Below are 18947 nucleotides of genomic sequence, written 5' to 3'. Positions count from 1 at the left end.
AATTCAGTCGATAAGAGAGGAAAAAAACTGTCTGAAGTGATGACATTTAAGAGCTTTCAGCAGTCAGGAGAGGTCACTACTGACGTCTGGAGAATGGATGGATTATACTTAAAAGCAAGTGTCTAACGCACAGTTGGTGGACAGGTGCACAGGAAAGAGGAAATCATGTAAAAATGGTGGGGGGAGGGTACATTCCTGCACACTTTCAGCTCTGAGTTTATTAAAGATAGAATATTCAAAAAATGCCGCTACTTCTTTTGCATAATGTGATTTCCCTGTGCAGCCTTGTCATATACTGTTACAGAAGCTGCAAACACAATGAAAAATTGGTCGGGACCGACTTGAGAAACAGCAAAAAAAAGCTTTAAGTTGTCGAGATCCCGGGTCCTAAGAAAATCCCCAGATCCCAATCCGATCAAGCATCGAGGAGAAGCCCAGTTCACAGCAGGACCCACAGGATCATTAGGCTGCTGGTTTTAATGGCCCGGTCTGGTCATTATGTGTGTTAGTCTCAGGGAGTGTCTCATTATAGTCTACATCAGAGGTTCTCAATGTTGTGATGACCGAGTGTCAATTAGGAAAAAAGGACTCATGATGTTGTTTAATTAATACAAAAAATGAATGAAAAAATGAAAAGAAAGGTCAGGCAATAAAAGAGCTTTATAACAGAGTCATGGACATAACTATTCATGTGTAATTAGTACTTAAGATGTGTCTGTTCTGATGGATTTTCATTTATATATATATATATATATATATATATATATATTTTAGGGGGATTTATTTTGCTATGAGAGCTGTAACAGAAGAGTTCAAACTTTTTTGTCCCCTTTTTTGCTAAAACCAAAAGAAATCAAACGAAATCAAATCAAAAACCCAACATGACTCTTAAAAGAGGAATCATGAAGAGGCAGACCAACAGAGGGCAAACAAATGATCTCATAAAGAAAAGAGGAAAGAGGGGACTGCATATGCACACAACAGGCGGTGATTGAAAAGGAGACCAGGTGAAACTAATGAGGGTGGGCGGGATACTGAGCAGGAAGTGAAGAAACCTTCAAAGTAACCAAAAAGATAAATAACCATCACAGACACCAGAGACAGGGGGACACAGAGGGGCCAACAAAACCACCAGATGCTTCTGTGGATGGTTTATCTTGTGTTGTTCCACCACTTTCCTGCATGACACACTCCTCTTCTCTTTAGTAAAAAAGTGAAGCAGTGGTTTAATAACAACTTCACTTTCATGCAGTTTGTTTCAGAGATTAAAATAATAAAATTAAAATATTATATTAAGTTTATTTAGGCACATTTAGGTCCCTTTTCACCGATTTCTGGTTGCACTAGCTTCTCTCTGTCAGCAGACTTCAGTCTATCACCCTCTGTATGTGCGAATGGGGTTAAGGTGTCACCGGAGTTGTTGACAAGTTGACAAATGGCAAATTAACCGTAACCAAACAAGAACAGACGCCAAATAGCCCCAAATGTATTTACTGGTCTGACAGCAGGGCCACTCCAGACAGCGTCAGAGCCGGGGTGTCAAATTCATTTTACATTGCGGGCCACATACAGCCCACTTTGATCTTAAGCAGGCCGGACCAGTTAAACTCCCCTTTCAGTCATTGTGAAGAAGTCACATATTTAACTGTGACAAAGCTGCTGTGACAAAGAAAGATGAATAGCCATGAGAGAGGTTTTTATCAGCAGGAAGAGCTGGAAAAGTTATGAAAATACAGTTAAGAGTCCAAATGTAATGCTTGTTCTTGTTTGTAGTGAGCAGCAGATGAAACAAGTTAAGAATTATAAATATAAAGATCAGGAGTGTGCAACATACGGCCGGCCGTACATCACCCCTGGTGTGAATCATATTCAGCCTAACCAGCATGCATGTCTGTGCATTTTTAAATTCTTGAACTAGCAAAACATTTATCCAACTGTAGCTCTGGTGGACATGAATGAGTGAGCACTAAGTGTGTGGTTACCATATGTGAGCACATAGAGGGGCTTCCCTGCTGTGTCCAGGCTGGTGAGGCAGGGGGCTTTCGGGGAGATGGTTCCCCAGCGTTGGAGAGCCGCCTCCAGAGAAGGAGGCCAGTTAGTGACCACCCCCAGCGGCTCTCCTCGCACTGGCATCATCTCCGCCCCCTCCGGCCGAGGCTGGTTAGGGTCGGGTTGCTGGACTGTAACAGGATGAGGCCGAGAGTTTCATGAGTGCACAGCTCACAAACTTTTACTGTTTATTTGATTTCAAGTGTGGCCGTGAAAAAAAAACACATAAACAACTTTTATGAACACAGATGTACTGAGGGGGACGTGAACAATCTTTTATCTCTTTTAATATTGAGTTCAGACTGCAGAGAGGCTGAGAGCGAGGCAGCAGTGGGGAGGGATTTGACTGGATTCAATCTTCAGCCAGTGCCATAAAAAATAGAATTAGAGTCAATTGGAAGTTTTAACCGCTACATCAATCCCAAGCTCAAAATTTTGTTGTATGATTATAACACACATGTTTACAACACACTGTCAAATGACTCCAGGTTATGATTTAAAAGACCACAAAACTGGACAAAAGTATGAGTTTCCCAGAGAGTCGAAGAAACAGAGAGAAAACACTCCCAGATGGAGAGAGGCGAGCAAAGAGCAGGAAATATTTCAGTACGTTTACAATTTTAACTCTTTAACAACACATCTGTGCTCTATATGAACCTTTCCCATGACTTGGAGTGTCCACATGAAGACAGTTCTTTACATGGACGTGAGTGTTGTTCTCAGCATTAATGAAGATTTTGGTCACATTGGTTACCACTGCCCAGCATCTTCCTGTATTATTTTATTCATTATTATTAACTAAAACTAAAAATCTGACTGCATTTCCCATTTTTTTTAAATTCTGAAAGTTCTTTAACTGTCATGAACTAATTCAAAGAAAGAGCTTTTTAAAGGGTAGCAGATGATTATTGATCTGCACAAAGTTTATGGTCCACTCTGTTTGGAAGCGTCAAAATTCAGTCTAATGTCTGTTCACAGCTTGATGTTTCTGGAGTCAGGGTGGACCATAAAAGGCTGGAGTGCTAAGGCTAGCACACTTGTTTACCTAGGGTCTTTATATTGTAGAGGTAAGGTAGAGACCCTAAAATAATAGAGAGAAGAGCACATCCCTGTTTGAGCATGCGCTTGGCGACACTGGGAAGGATAAACTCCCGTTTAACAGGAAGAAACCTCTGGCAGAACCAGGCTCAGGGACGGGACGCCATTTGCCGCCAACAGTTGGGGTTGATGGAATAAGATACTAAGAGAAGAACTTTGCTTACCACGTGTTATGAATTTGAGACATATTACATGTTATGTTAGTGCTATGAACCACACAGGACCAGCACAAACCTGCCTGAGGGCGCACTGTTCTGCAAAAATCAGTGTGGCCTATAATACTGCATAACTTTTAAGTGCTAATAAAATTTAAAATGGTTTGTTTAAAAACATTTTCAGCCCCATGCAATTTTTATGAAGGAGAAAATTAGCTACACTGACTAATGTTGTTTCTTATTGTCAGCTGCCAACAGGTTTATTTCTGCTGTAATGTTTTTAACATGGGAGTCTATGGGAATTTACTCCCACATGGATCCTGCCTTGAGTGGTCATTGAAGGAACTGCAATTTCTGGGACTTAACCAGCTTACACGACGTTCAGCTTTTTCCAAAATTTCTTGAGACCTGCAAAATTAACATTCACAGTTCATTTATTTGCATGCATGAATGCCACCTCAGCACTGAGCTGTGTTTCTTTGAAAAAGCTGATTTTGCACACTGACCTGTAGCAAAGCTCATTATGTGTTTATTAAAGTGATTTATTAAATGAATCACTTGGGGATAGTTTTTTAAAATGAACAGAAAGACTGTTTTTACCTTCTAAAAGCTCATCAAAGTCATCAACAAAGAACTCTCGGAGTGGAGGTCTGCGAGGCTGCTTCAGCGTGTTCACCAGCTGCTGGATCTTAGCCGACACGCGACTGCTGACCGGAACACCTGCAAAAAGGAAAGTGGTGATGTGAACAGCTTACAAGACGATCATGAAAACTAAAATAAACCTCCAGTGTTACATGATGTGTTGCAAAGACTGAGACTAAAATGCTGCCTGTGATGTAAACCCTGGACAAATACTGAATGAACGATCCTGCTTTTCTTCTGACGTTCTTTTATATATGAGAGAGAAATAAAGAATTTGTCAGTCCTGTAAGCAAACAGTTCAAGCTTCAGAATGTTTTAAACCACAGACTGTATATAAATGATGTAAAGTAAAGTAAGTAAAGTAAAATTTTATTTATATAGCACCTTTCAAGATAAAATCACAAAGTGCTTTACAGAGGCAGAAAACAGACATTAAAATCTCAAACAAAACAAAATCAACCAAAAGCGAGTTTAAACAGATGCGTTTTTAACTGCTTTTTAAAAGACATGACTGAGTCCACAGATCTCCAACTCAAAGGGAGCGAGCTCCAGAGTCTGAGAGCACTGATACAAACACTCTGTCACCTTTTGTTTTTAACCCTGTATGCTGGACAACCAGCAACCCCTGGTCACAAGACCTCAGGGACCTGCTGGGGTGATAAGGAAGAAGAAGATCACTTATGTAAGTTGGAGCTACACCGTGCAGGGCCCTATAAGTCATGATTATGATCTTAAATTGGACCCTGAACTTGACAGGGAGCCAATGCAGTTGAATCAGCAGGGGAGTATTTGTGATGCTTTATCAGAAGCCTAGCAGCAGCATTTTGAACACCCTGCATTCATTCAAGGGAGGCATTACTTAAACCTTAAACAAGGAATTACAATAGTCTAAGCGAGATGAAACAAAAACATGAATAATCATTTCCAATTCAGAACGTGACACAATGGGACTCAGCAATTTCTTAAATGGTAAAAACAAGAGCGAACCAAAGATTTAACGTGTGTGTCCAGCGTCAGAGCTGGATCAACTGTAACACCAAGGTTCCTAATGGAGGATTTAATATAAGAAGCAAGAGGGCCTCGATTTTTAACCACGAGGGGAACACATTTCTAGCCAACGTAAACCATTAACCATTCAAGGTTAGTGAAATATGGTACTTTTGGACCTGGAGGCGTCCCCCCTCTGGGTCTATTAAACAGAATGCAGGCTTGAAGCACTGCAACATTTGTACAATCTACAGTCTAAACATTGCATTTCAACAGTTTTTTAGACTCCTGGCTCTGTATGATGTCATGTGAGAATATCCCTTATAAGGTCATCTCGAGCACACGGGTCTGAGGAAAGCTGGCTTAAAGAGGGAGGAGCTAAAGCAGGTTGTTTCTGACAGAAGATGAACTTGGGTGCTGCACCAAGAGCCTGGTACATGATAAATATGGATTAATTTGGACTGTAAATAATAAAATACTAATCAAGTACAAGCCAATAATAAATGTATGAAGATGGAAATTTGCAGATTGGCTTCCCTTTAAGGCACTGAATTAGAAACTCTGTATTTTTGGCACAAGGCTCTGCTAAGTGGACCACAGCCTGTGATTATTCTGAGGAGCTCTCAGCTCTCTAACTGACTGTGTGATTGTGAAACATGCTGAAGAAAGAACAACAAAGGTGCTCTGTCAGCTCTGCTTAGAAAAATAAATGGTAAAAAAGTCCAATCTGTCTTCCAAGGGACTGACATCAACACAAACCGTGTAATTGGCCAGTTCTCTGAGGCACTGGTCCAATTTGAGCTCACTTCCTGATTAAAGAGTTGCTATTTTTATCAGACGGTCTCCAGTATTTTTATTCAGAGGCTCCAGCTGGGAGCTGGCTAAAGGTGTGACGTTGGCGGTGACTCCTACCATCGCCTGTCTCCATGCGCTCCGCGTTGCCGTATTTCTGCGTGTTCCTGGCAATGGTTCCCATATTGGCCATGTGGTGACGCTCAGTGTGGGAGTGGGACGAGTCCGACGAGTATCCCGTCACGTCCGGCGGGGCCGAGTGGTTCTCTGTGAGGCAGATGGAGAGAGAGCTGAAACAGACAGCGGTGACTCACTGTTCACCTTTATCACTGCTCTGTTTGTCAAGTGCCGTGTGTTATAGAGTCCACGGGCAATTAGACACGTTCTGATGGTCATCTTGTTTCACTGCTGATTTGGGTCACAGCCCTGACAAACACAGGAGTCAGCAGGGTCTGGAATAGCTGCGCTTCAAAACATCACAAGTGTAAAGCTTTCAACGGAAAACTTCTTCTCCAAACATCAATAACAACAGACATTTTTGGTCATATTAAAGGTGCACTTTGTAGCTATCCTGTACAGAATTAAACTAAACCTTTTACCACCAGGGGGCAGCATTTTACCAGCACATGTGTGCAGTCTTTTTCAAGATATGCAGCTGTTTAGCTTTATATATTTCTTTTCAGCCAAACCTATTTTCTAAAGAGAAGTTGCATTGACTCACTGGTATTACACAAAATTGCAGCTAAGCATCAAGTCGACTTGAGTCAATACCTCACAGTCTTCTTCCACATTTTATGGAGTGATTTAGTGCATTTTCAAAGGTTTTAAAAACGGAAATTGATAAGAAAACGATTTAATGTCCACATACTGTTTTGGGAATAGCTGACATTTCTTCTCTTAACCTGCTGAGGTCTATTCGGCCATCCGTGGTGACTCCAACTCTAAATGTAACCCTAACCTTTACTTAAACAGTTCCCCCGAGTCATTCTGTGTAATTTTAAACTGTTCACATCACACATTCACACACATTCTGCCTTTCTCCAAACTCAAGGTTGGGGTTACCACCTATCATGTCTTATCATGAATGGTGATTAAAGGCTGCATTATTTTGATTGTTTATACTCACTAAGGCATTCTGCAGGCATTCTGCATCTTCAGAGACTCTGAAAAAGGTGAAACCTACCCTCTGACTCCAGCGGCGGAGGCCACAGCATGTCGGAGCCAAACTCACAGGACCGTCGCAGAGAGCCGCCGTTCTCTGCTATACTAAGCGCTCCCTTCCTCTTCAGAGACAGGTGGCCGATACCTGAAGGAGCAATAAACAGCTGTATCACAGTCAAATACTGTGTATTACTGCAAAGACTCTTGGGCTGCACTCCTATTGGGCCATAACGGTACTGCAAGACCCACGAAATTCTAGTCCTCCTTGTTACAACCTCAGTTGTGTCAGAAAATGAAAACTGACTTCTTTGATCTCTTTTACCTTGTTTTCACTCTTTGTAGACCAAATGCTTTATCAGTAATAATCATTGGGTTAAACTATAATAAAAATTATATGAATTTCCTCATTTTAGGAATCACCTTTATTAAAAGACACAGGTGAAAATTCAAAATGCTGGAGCTGTATTAGGAAAAATGCACGAGAGGACTGAAGTCTTACCGTGGTGCGACTGTGACAGGTGGCTCTGCTGGTGGTGCGACTGGCCCAGGTGCGCCAGGTGCGCGTGCGCCAGGTGCGAGATGTGCATGTGCGCCAGCGAGTCGGCTAGCCGTCCGGCATTACCGCTGCCTCCGCTCTGCGTGGACGAGGACGAGGAGGAGGTGGAGCCTAGGTGGGCGGGGCCTAGTTGGGAAGGGCGGCTCATCCAGTGCTCCATGCCCGACATGTCGTCACCTGGCCCCGCCTCCTCCTCTGAGCCCGACGAGGAGTCTGAGCACAGGGGGGACAGACCTAGTGAGGGTCAGTAGCCACCATTATATGTTAATAACAGAACTTTCACAGCATAAAACTAACAATAATAAATAAGCAGGAACTGAAATGAGTGCTAACACAATTTAAGACCTTTAAACAATATTAGTAAACAATTCAGCAGTTTGGGAGACTAGCTTCTTCCAACTAAATTAAATGATAAACACTGCTATGACGCCAGAGCCATTTGTTTGCTAGGTTAGCTCGGCATCCAATTTAGCTCAAGAGAAAAGTTTGTGTTAATGTCCCAGCTCTAATCCTTTTTGGTTCTTTGTTTTTCTAGAGAAATAATCAGATAAAACATCTTATTTAGTGAATTAGAGGCTCACTTTCTTATTGTTACGCTAAGCTAACCGTGCCCTAACTAAGTGCTTGAATGAGAATGGTATTAAAATTCTTCTTAGCAAGAAACTGGTTAAGTCATTTGTTTATGGGATTTGAAATAGCTCTGACCAAAGTGGACAGGTTGTGTTGCATCAAGTTTGTGCTGCTAAATGTAAAGAAATAACGCGATAAAGTTGTTTTTGCTCAATGTGTTTTATGCAAGGTTGAAATTGCTAACTTTTTAGTTTTGCATGTCTGTTTGTGGTTTTTCTTGATATTACGTTCTTCATGACACTAGCTGATGACACTACGAGATGTGTGAGTTACGGAGAAGTTAGCAGGGCTTCAGAACGAAGAGGGGGAAATACAAACTGTAGGTTCCAGCGATAATCATGGAGAATGTATTTGGACAACGATGAGCTCAGAGCTAATCGAGACCCAGAGGGAACACAGTGAGCGCGGGATGTTAACCTAAGTACAGCAATTGCACTGTTTTTGTTATTCGAAGTGATGTAATCGTGGACGTTTTCCTGTGAAGTCATGTTTTTCTGGCCTGATTATTGAACTGCAGCTGTGGAATGTGTCTATATTACTCGCCAAGGGAATTGTTTTTTCATCATTCAGTTTGAATTCAGCTAACACAGAGATAATCCACATAACTGTGCTTGTGAAGAAAGACTATGGTTATACCCCAAACCACCTCATACAACATTTACTGAACCAGTAGGCACTTTGTCTTCTTCCTGTATTTATATTTAGGTCTTGATACAATGAGCCCTGCACTTTTTTCCATTTCACAAAGCTCCTTTTTGGGTCACATTAAGGTCATTTTGAGCTGGGTTGTTTTTCATGCTTTGGCTGTTTTTACATAGTAATTTTCCGACTTTTTGGATAAATAGAATATATCTATACATATCTATTTATGCAAAAGAAAAACTAGAAGCATACAAATCTCTTGATGCATATTATTTTTCACCTAACCCGTGTGGCTGCACATGCGCCTGAAAATCGTGTTTTACACCAATTTTCTACGCTGGATTTATTTCTGATCAAACATTCTGATTTCCTGTGGGCTTGCTCGCCTCCCTTGTTTGAGGTCCCACTCCTGTGCCACCCCACATCCCTTCATTTATACCCAGCGTGGCATTTAATCCATGACTACTGATCCACATCTGAGCCTGGTAATAAGAAACAGATCTGAATTGAGTGTTTTTAAGACAATTGTCTCCAGTCAGTATTACAATGGTTCAGAAAAAGCCTGGAGACCATGATTAATTCTGTTCACCACTGAAGTTTGATGAGCTTTGGGCGACACAGCAGGCTCTAGAGCTGAAAATGTCAATAATTAGTCAGCTAAGGTAGTAACAACCACGAGAACCAATTTAGGTAAAACTGGCTTTGGGCTGCACTTTAGGAAAAAGGCTGAATTTACTTCTTTAAACGAGTTCATTGTGTGAACACGGAGGAGCAGTAAACATAACATGGGGATTCAGTTTCCGCTCTGACTTTCCTATAACAGGAAGCAAGTAAGTGTCCCGTGTCGACCACTGAGGCTCATGAGTAAGACGAGCCTTTGGGGTGATGTCGGGATCGCTTAAGAATTTTCTCAAAGGTTAAAAAGCAAATTGGCAGTGAACAAAGTTATTACATTTTCTCCATTAAAATCCAATCAGCAGCAAAATTATACCGTCAACTCCAATTATGTTCAATCTAATGAGCTCATATTTGAGGTAAAGGTCAGCTCCGACTTTCCCCCTTCGTCCATGTTTTTTGCAGTTGCAAATACGCAGAATAGTCAGCTACTAATCGGTGTTTTTCCTTTTTCTGATGGCAGATCGCATTTACAGTAGCTGACTGCGTGCAACGTTACATCTGTCTGTGGTTTGTTTTCACTGTAAAACCATCAGCGCCTCAGGAAATGTGCATGTTTGCAGTTTTTTGGAGAGATGAGTGTGTTTCTGTCAGAATGGAAAACGTCTGAGAAAGCAGAGACACGGCATTACAACATAATCCCGTCTGGGCTCGGGCCTGCCTCTCCGGGGTCAAATTTTCGGCTTAGTGCAACCCATTTCAGCGGAGATAACCACAGCATGTGTGTGTATGAGTGTGTGTATGAGTGTGTGCACCTTCTGGGTACTTTTTTCTTTAAACTAAACACTATTTTAAAGACATGAAAAAACAATCCAACGCTTAGCTGCTTCTAATCTCCTGCTCAAAAGTGCACATCAGAAGATCACATGACCTGTTAAACTGAACCACTGAGCTATTCTTAGTTCAATATTGTTAAGTCGTGTAACTTTACGCAGCCACTTTCACACATTCTGTTTATAAGTTAAATTACTGAGCTCCCTTATTATATTTTACTTTGGGGTTTTTTCTAGTTTGTCATATTTTATCTCTACTTTATTGACGTATTTTGTTATAGCTTGCAGTTTTAATGTTTTAATCCACCGTCACAAGTATATGTTGTCTCATTTTTTCACATCTCAATCAGAAAAATACATGGAGGACAAATACAGGTGTGTGTCTCAGTCTGTGTGTCGTCACCTGGAGGCGTGTATGCATCCATGGAGGTCTGCACCACCAGCGAGCGTCTCTTGGAGGGCATGGGCACCGCCACCTTCCTCTCAACGTGTCGCGCCAACACAGCCTGCACCGCCTCAGTGTGGACGTCTGAGTGAGAGAGAGAGAGACAGGTAAACAGGCTCATTCATGCAAAGGAGGAGGGAGAAAGTTATCCTAAAAAATGAAAGTGGAAAAAGTGCACCGTCCCCTCCATCTATGTCTTTTCCAACAAACAAACCCGCTGAAGTCCCATCCATTTTGATTACACTGCAAGTCCCTGTAATGTATTAACTGAAAATTACAGTTTATACATGAATAAAGCCAGACTGTAATCATCCTTCAATTCACAGTAAAGAGCAACAAGTTCATTTTAACTACCACAGTGCCAGCAGCGCGATCTGATATACTTCTGTTTTTCTAATCATAAGTACTGAATGCCAAGTGTGTGCAGTAACATGGTTACACTGCTTTATGAATTCATTTTTTCTTAATGCATTTAAAGTGGAATGTATTCTGTTCATTACCAGCTCTGTATTTTTATTCTTGGCCTCTGCTATAGTAGCTTTGCATACTACACAATCCTTCTTCATCTTATACTAAGAATACTGAACTAGGCTCACAGGGATTACTTGTACATACGCTGATTTCATTATATCTGAAGCTTTCACCTTGTTTAATACGAGTATCCACTGCTGGAAGAGGAAATATGAGAGAAAATGAAGAGGAGGTGAATATGGACACTATATAAGAAGCCTCAGTGATCCGATGGTGGTGTTTATGCAGCTGTAGTTTCCGTACCTGATCTGTAGCGCTCGTCTCTGGTGCCGGAGGTTCTCCGTCGGTGGAAACGGGCCGCAGAGGGAGGGCCGAGGGGGGCCCGGTGAGACATTGGCCCCTCCATACCTACAGAGGCAAGCAGACAAGCAGCGACAGATGCATACATATATAGAGAGACACAGACATACACACACGTGCACAAATACGTTTGACAAAAGCAAAAGATAGGAGGGCCAACAAAGAAAAATAAACATGGAGATGATCTGACTCAGCAGAAAAATTAGATTTTTCTGGCATCTTAAAATGAAAGAATTGATAAAGAAAAAGAAGGTAAAAAAAATAATAATTCGAAAAATGTGGCAGTTGCTTCTCTGCTCTCTGATAGAACATCCCTCAGTATCCAGTGAGCCGTTATTGCTAAATCATCCGATATACGATAAGGATAAACCAGATTGGGTGACACATATGTGTGTGTGTGTTTTAGCTGCAGGAGAGCCTGTAGGGCGTGTGTGTGTGTTTGAAGACAGCGACTGCAGCACGTTCAGATAAAGAGGAGCAGGCCCAAGCTGAGCTCTAGGGAGTCCTAACCTACATTCACTAATGGCGGCGGCTGAAGACTGAATCGATAGAGTCGAGTACAGTATCATTGCCACTGTATTTGTCATGATACCAGATCGATTCTCTACTAGCGGTATGGGAATATTTTCGCGGCGTGGGGAGTGTGTGGGGGAGTCAGAGGTTGCTAAATTACCTCCAGCATGTGGAACATATGCCCTGACCAGCTTGGACCTCTTCTTCTCATAACCCTTCTGAGTGATGTCCCCTGCGAACAGATAGAGATAGATAAAGAATGAGAGAGCCAGCGGAGGGTGCGTGGGTGTTTCCCTTCATCTTTTTTTCCCCCAGAAATTGTGTCCATCAAACACGTTTTGGTTGCTTATACGGTTTTTGTTTTCCTTTAAAGAGGACCTATTATGCTGATTTCCCACTCTTTGTTTTAAACCCTGATTCACAGTACTGGGCCTTATTGCAGCCGTCAGTGTATGAAATAAGCTGTTCCCCTCCTGTTGATACAGTTTTCTTCTCATTGGCTGCCCCTCGTAAAGAGACATTTTCAAAAGCAGGTGGGTGGGGCTTCTGTACTCGAGCTGTGTGCCTAACATGACCATATAAGGAAATCTGCTTTTGCTGACATCATAATGGTGGTAACACTTTATTGTAACAGTTGTGAATAACTAGAAATTTGATAGTTTATTAATCCTCACATGGACTTTCCATTATTGTAAAGTTGTATCTGATATTTTCACTGCTTTATATTGATGTATGCTAGCTGTCAGGCTGTTAGACAACACTGTGGATTGGATGTTATGACAGTAAAGAGCAATATGTGTGTCGTTACACATGCGTTGCAGTGTGTCTGCTTTGATCTGAGCTGTTCATGTTGGGCTTGGAGCGTATAAATAAACATTGGCATTGTGGCCATGCTGGATACAATTACAAGCTATTACAGTCAGAGAACACACTGGGCGTGGCTGCATGAGAGTTGATCACATCCTCTCAAGGAGAGGATCCCAGAAATGGCTCTCTGTTCAAATGGCATCAGATCTGTTTTTCACAGGAGTGGGCAGGAAGTCGGACACAGGTGGAATCTGAAGCTGTGAGAGGGATGATCTGTCTCACTGTTGTGGCCACATGAGCAAAGGGGCCAACATTTACACAAGCCTTGTCCTTGTGTCTGAGGTGCCAGCAACTTTTTATGACACAATAATAACACCGGTTATTATAAAATAATAGGAGTTACAGGATAATCTAATTGTTTGTTAACACCCCAATAGCTATATACTAAATTTCACATAGCTATTTAACAATTTACTGTTTATTAATGATCGTTATGATAAAGTGTTACCAAAACTCCTGAGATGGTGCTTTATTGGGATTACCTGTGCATGCACTGACCTCAGTATTTAGCAGGCAGTAGTATTTCAGCCATGTTAAAAACATACCTACAGCACAGAGAGTAAGGAAAAGCATAACAGGTCCACTTTATATAAGCTGGTGCAGCCTCATTGGTCTCATGTCACCCAGCCTCCTCTGTCTCTCACAGCCTTTTAATGCTTCTGTCCGACTGTTAATTAAGAACATAAACATAAATAAAACAACATGAAATGAATAATGAATAATGGAGATGATGAATATGAGAACGGGAATAATGTTATGCACTGCACAGACTCTGCAGTTCAACAGTCAAATGCTACATGATGTTTTTTCCCCAATGCATACAGAAGCTTTCAAGGTCGTATGATAATCTGATCATCATTATAATGTTATTCTTTGTTTTGTTCTGCAGCACACCAAGGTCTTGTTCGCTTTCTGGCATCAGAACATCAATGCTTGACATTCATGTCGGGTTTAAGCACCACAGCAGGAGGAGCCTCTGTCTTGGGTGTCACGTTTATATTTCTGGAGATAAAGGGTCCCAAATGAAAACCTGAAAGACCAGAAACAAAGCTGGAGAGACCCGTGATGGATGACTGGGGAAGGAAATTTCATCTTGGCTTTTGGACTCCTGTCCAGCAGGGAACACGAGTAAATACACTTAGTGCTATCATTTGTACACTACATGTCCAAAACATCACCCAAGGCCATAGAAAGCAACTAGAAGAAGCTGCTCATTGAATCACATCTGATTCAGGAAGCACCTCACCCAGCAGTCTTTGTATATACTGTGACCGTCAACAGGCAGGGTTTGATCTTTTCCTTTCTGCACTCCCACCATGGGAGTCATCTGAGGTATTAGTAATTCAGTTCGAATAAAAGTAGCTTTTTCTTTATAAAAGACTCAGAAATAGTAGAAAATTCATTGATTTCTGTCAAAAATTTGACTGTACACAGATCAGTCACGCGTACATGAATAGCTGACCACCGAGGAAAAACATATAGTATAGCTGTAGGTAACATATCTCTTCATATAAACTACATGACAAGTGAAATGACACCATCAGTACTCCTGTTATGTGACTACATGATGATTTTAAGACCGAGTATGAGTATTAGTGTGGATTAGTGACAGCAGCAGAGACTAATGGACGGACAGGCAGAGGTCAGCGTGGAGAGGCAGCGATGCAGAAATTCATTACAGTCCCTAAGGGAGGTCGTGGCTGCCTAGGCGACCCCCCACCCCCAGCAAAACCAACACGGCCGCTGATCAATCACAGCACCCCACGGTCCTCGCTGCAGGGATAATATGTGCTAATACTTCCTTGTTTGTCCCAATTAAATGCTGTTAAACTGGCTCACACCAGTTCGCTAATTATTGATTGTTGTTTGATTGCCACGGAGACGGGAGACAAATCAAATCCAAAGACAAAAGGACGCCGGGAGGCTACAATATCAGTCGCTCTGAGACAAGTGAAAGTATTACACCGCAGCAGATGCCTTTAAAGTCATCAAATGTCATGAAAAACATCAAAATCAACCAATGATGCAGCTTTTCTGTCTCTATATAAAAGATTTTTATACAACATTCAGCTTATTTTTTGTTTAGTTTCATTTTTTAAGCATCAATTCTGCTCATCTCCATCTCCCCTCTCTATGACATCAAGAGAGCCAAGAGAATAAAAAAATGAGTGACTGAGAATAGAAAAGAGACGAACTCAGCTAAGAGTAAAGTTAAATCAAATATTTAAAAGATTGGCAAATAATGATTACTTTAATAAGTTTATTTTGCTATCAAGTTCACATCAAACATACTTGTCTTTGGAGCCATGGCTCTTAGCTTTTCCTAGAAGTTCAAACTCACTTAAACTTCCGTTTAGCTCAAGAGACGATGACTAAGCGAGAGCCTAAATTCAACATTTCAACCACTTTTTAGTCCACGGGCAACTCTTAGTCCAATCTGATCAGCAGCGGGCCGGCGCAGGAAAATCAATCAAAAATTCCTTTCTTAAAGTTTATAGAAGTAAAAGCTATTTGTGAAAACATTCCAACAATGTGTCTCATGTTGTTCCACTTTCTATCAAACGACTGTCGTTACCAAGTCGTAACTCAAAAACGTCCTTTTTGGCTCTTTATCTTAAACGTCTTGATTTCTTCTTAGTAGAAATATAGAGAAGTAGCATTAATAGTAGTAAAGTGTCATCCTTCTCTGAAATGTTCACACTTTGCAAGCAGTCCAGTGGCTCTACTCTCAGACTTCCCTCAGTGGAAGCAGCACAGCAGGAAGTCCAAACTGGGAATGAAAATATCCAAATGAAAAAGACTCCAGAGCTTGAAGTGCATGAAGAACAAACAGAACCAGAGCAAGCACAAAACACCAGTCAGCATGGACAAAAGGGGACACAAAGACAAAAACATTGAAACAAGAAGACTTCATAATAACATGAAGGGATCAAGCAGACGCACCACCAGAGAGAGAGGACAGAGGGAGGAACCCAAAGGAAAATACTGAGGCAAATAAAAGCACCCTGACAAATACAAAACTACCGAAACCCAGTAAACACAGCAACACCAGAAGAATAAAGCCATTAATAAAAGGACCAGAAATACAATAATACAATAACATTTAGAGATCAAACACACCAAGACATCCATAAAACATCCCGGCTTTGTTTTTTAAGCAAAGCTTTCATAAACATTTCGAGGGCAGAGTGCATGTGGAGCACCAGGAAATCGTAGACCTGCCAGGAGAGAAGACGCTCGGCTCTTTCAGAAATCTTGCTTCACTAGTTTTATCTGCAGTCTTCTGCTTTATTTCAAGCTGCTGTTTCTGTTTTTTCGATACAAAAAAAATGTTCATGCCTTTTTAATTTGTCATTTATTAAAATTATAAATATATATTTTAACTCAAAAGTACAGTTTTTAAATTTAATGTTGCTGAAACAACAAAGTAATAAAAAAAAATCTATCTGATGGAGAAATCACTCATCTTTGGAAAAGAGAGTTTATTACAGAGAAATGTCTCTTTCCAAAATAAAAGCTATACTATCCGCTTCTTCTGGGCTATATTCTCAGCAGCATATTAAACATATCAGGTCCCCATAAGGAGAATCCTGTGCTAACGGCTGTCTAAATGACTCGGGTGAAGTTTGTAGCATGCGTGCTTGTTGTTTTTGTCTGCTTCCACTTGTCTTTGCACTAGGATGATGTCGGCGTAAATGTGCAGTCATATTCGTTGTGTTCCCACTAGTGCTGTCAGCGTTAATCTGAAATGACGTCACTTGCCCCTCCCTTCCTTCCCTCCCCATCTCCAGCTGCCTCCCTCTTCCCGCTCCACCACAACCACCCACACATGCAGGACCTTGGAGTAGGGGTATGTCACCAGGGTGCAGAGGAGGCTCCCCCCCCCCCTCTGTCCCCTTCTGGCTGCCTCTGCCTCAATTTTATCCCACAACTTAGACATTCACATTACTCACACTCTCATTACACATACATATAGGATCTTGGGGGTGGGCACGATACACGGAGTCCAAAGTACCATCAGGGTGTACACCCCACCCCTGGCGTCGTTGCCCACCTCTCAATTTTAAATACACGTAGACATTGAGGGCTAGCAGGAGGGACCATGCGCTTACCTGCTGCTCTCTGGCAGGTAGCTCCATGCCCTCCTGGGTTTTAAATGCACCTTAGAACACACATGCATCAACACTACAATGAGCGGGTGGAGGGAGGTTTGGAGTCTTCTCTCACCCCCATTCTCTGCGACCTGCTGGAGCGGGGGGGCTAGGAGGAGGAGTTGGCCGTCCGACTGCGGTCTGGAGTGTGGGGCCTTCCTGCTGCTGCGGAGTCGGGGCGGTCTGCCTCCCCCCACCGCAGGGAAAAGGGTAACACCACCTGGGTCTGGGTGCAGTTCCCCCCTCCAGGGGCAAGGGTACCTAGACCCGGTTTGTAGAGTACGCTTGGGGAGTGTGATCGTGTGCACAGCGTCTCTTTATGTCTGTCTCCACGTTGGTTGAGTGTGGAGTGAGTGCATATGAGAGCATGAGGGGGGGAATGGATGTTTGTATCTGTGTGTGCCTGTATGTCTGTGTCTATATGTCAGGTTGGGTGTCAGGCGCCACCTCTCTGGGGACATCTCAGGCCCTCCAAGGTTTGGAGGCCTATCTCCCCCTACCACCACTTCCCCTGCCAGTGGCGGACCCCCTCAGACATCGGTGTGTTGGTGGTTCTTTGTGTCTGGGGATGGGCGTCCAGGTACACACCGGCTCACTCCTTGGTGGCCGCTTATCGGGGCCTGGAGCCTGGGGCTCGCTCGGGCCACTTTGGAGGTGGGGTGCCCCCGGCCTCTCGGCCTGGGGCTCGGTCACTCAGGCGCGGCTGGCTGCCGGCGGAGCTCACGGGCGCGTCACTGCAACTCCCCCTGGCTTCTGCTCCGCGGCTGCTGAGTGAGCCCTCATCTGGGACTCTCCTCAGCTCTTTCTGGGACAGTGGCGCGGCTGCCCCTCTGTTGGTCTTCCATGGTCTCTTGTGTTCTGGGGGCCTCTGGATGTCTGGAGTTTTGATCTCCTCCATACCTGCTTCATGCCCTGGAGGACGGGGCTGTGGCCCCCCCACACCCTCTAGCAGATCATTACATGAAGGAACCTTTTAAAAAAACAAGCGCGTCCATGCTCACAGGTGTACACACGGGTGATCACACCCACAAACTACACCCTTTTTGGCTCCTACCTCAAAGCACACTGTGTTCTGTTGATCTTATGTGCTGCACAATGATGTTTAACATTTGGTATTTGCTGTCATATTCCCATATATCATTGTGATGTTGTTTGTTCTGTTGCTCTTGTTCTCTTCTGCTTGTTTTCTTTTTTCTTTCTCAGCAGGTGACCCAGGTGATTGATATGCATTTTTTTCTTCTCTGCCCGTTCTGTTGGTTTTTGTCTTTTGCCCTTCTCCCCCGTCCCTCTTCTCAGTTGTTTCTCTTTCTTTCTCCCCTTCTTTCCCCCAGTCAAGTCTGTCCCGTATTCAGCAAGTGAAAATAAAAGAAACAATAAAAGGTGAATCAAATGGACCATTAAGGCAAGGCTGGGATGGTCAATTTGGTAAAGTAAATCCGTTGGGCATCTTTCTCTGCCTTTAGACAACAATTCTGATGGCAAAAGAGCCAAACGGGACAGGCAAAAAAATAAAAATAAAATCTGAAATGACGTTAACGCCACAACACGGCAAATCTCCGTTAACGAGCTACCGCGGATCGCCCCGTGCGTGGGGCTGGACGGCCAACACGTTAACGAGCTAACTGCGCTAACACACTAGTTCCCACCCATGTAATTGAGCATTGCGTGGCACATCCGACATACTGTTTTACTTTAGTCCATGACGCGCTTACCTTCAGGGTCATACGTCACATGAAAACCAAAATAGTTCCAAACACCACATCTGAATGAGGGTGGGGGAGGTTCAATTTGCCATGTTGCAAGGAGAGCTTAGCTTCTGTCTCGCTAGCTTGCCCTGCGCTCAGTGAATCTGCGTTTGACTACTCCGCCTAGGCTGCACTGTCGAGCGCAGATCCACTGAGCGCTCAACACAGACAGCATCGTCAGAAGGAAAGTTGATAAAATAAATTAAAAATTTTGTATTGTTCGATACATATGCGT

General features: G+C 42.8%; 1 protein-coding gene across 3 annotated transcripts in view; it reads right to left on the bottom strand.

The window, feature by feature from the left end:
* Positions 1 to 11484, bottom strand: part of LOC146625307 (disco-interacting protein 2 homolog C-like) — a 47244-nt gene extending 35760 nt beyond the window's left edge. Inside the window, exons 1-7 of one of the 3 annotated variants that reach the window (XM_085361991.1) lie at positions 11380 to 11484; positions 10564 to 10689; positions 7384 to 7674; positions 6907 to 7029; positions 5844 to 5990; positions 3903 to 4022; positions 1983 to 2180 (exon numbers count right to left, since the gene is read on the bottom strand). In XM_085361991.1, the coding sequence (XP_085218117.1) occupies positions 1983 to 2180; positions 3903 to 4022; positions 5844 to 5990; positions 6907 to 7029; positions 7384 to 7674; positions 10564 to 10689; positions 11380 to 11482 (1108 nt within the window). In that variant the 5' untranslated portion in view covers positions 11483 to 11484. Of the gene's footprint in view, positions 1 to 1982; positions 2181 to 3902; positions 4023 to 5843; positions 6000 to 6906; positions 7030 to 7383; positions 7675 to 10563; positions 10690 to 11379 lie in introns of all 3 variants that reach the window. The other 2 variants (XM_085361993.1, XM_085361994.1) reach the window with 2 other exon arrangements.
* Between the last annotated feature and the right edge of the window lie 7463 nt (positions 11485 to 18947).

This window comes from Diplotaxodon limnothrissa, linkage group LG9 (genome assembly GCF_057381915.1).
Source record: "Diplotaxodon limnothrissa isolate DT_005_m linkage group LG9, D_limnothrissa_male_GT1.1, whole genome shotgun sequence".
NCBI classification, from domain to species: domain Eukaryota; kingdom Metazoa; phylum Chordata; class Actinopteri; order Cichliformes; family Cichlidae; genus Diplotaxodon; species Diplotaxodon limnothrissa.
Note: the sequence above shows the minus strand (reverse complement) of the source record. Positions and strands in the feature narration are given on the sequence as shown.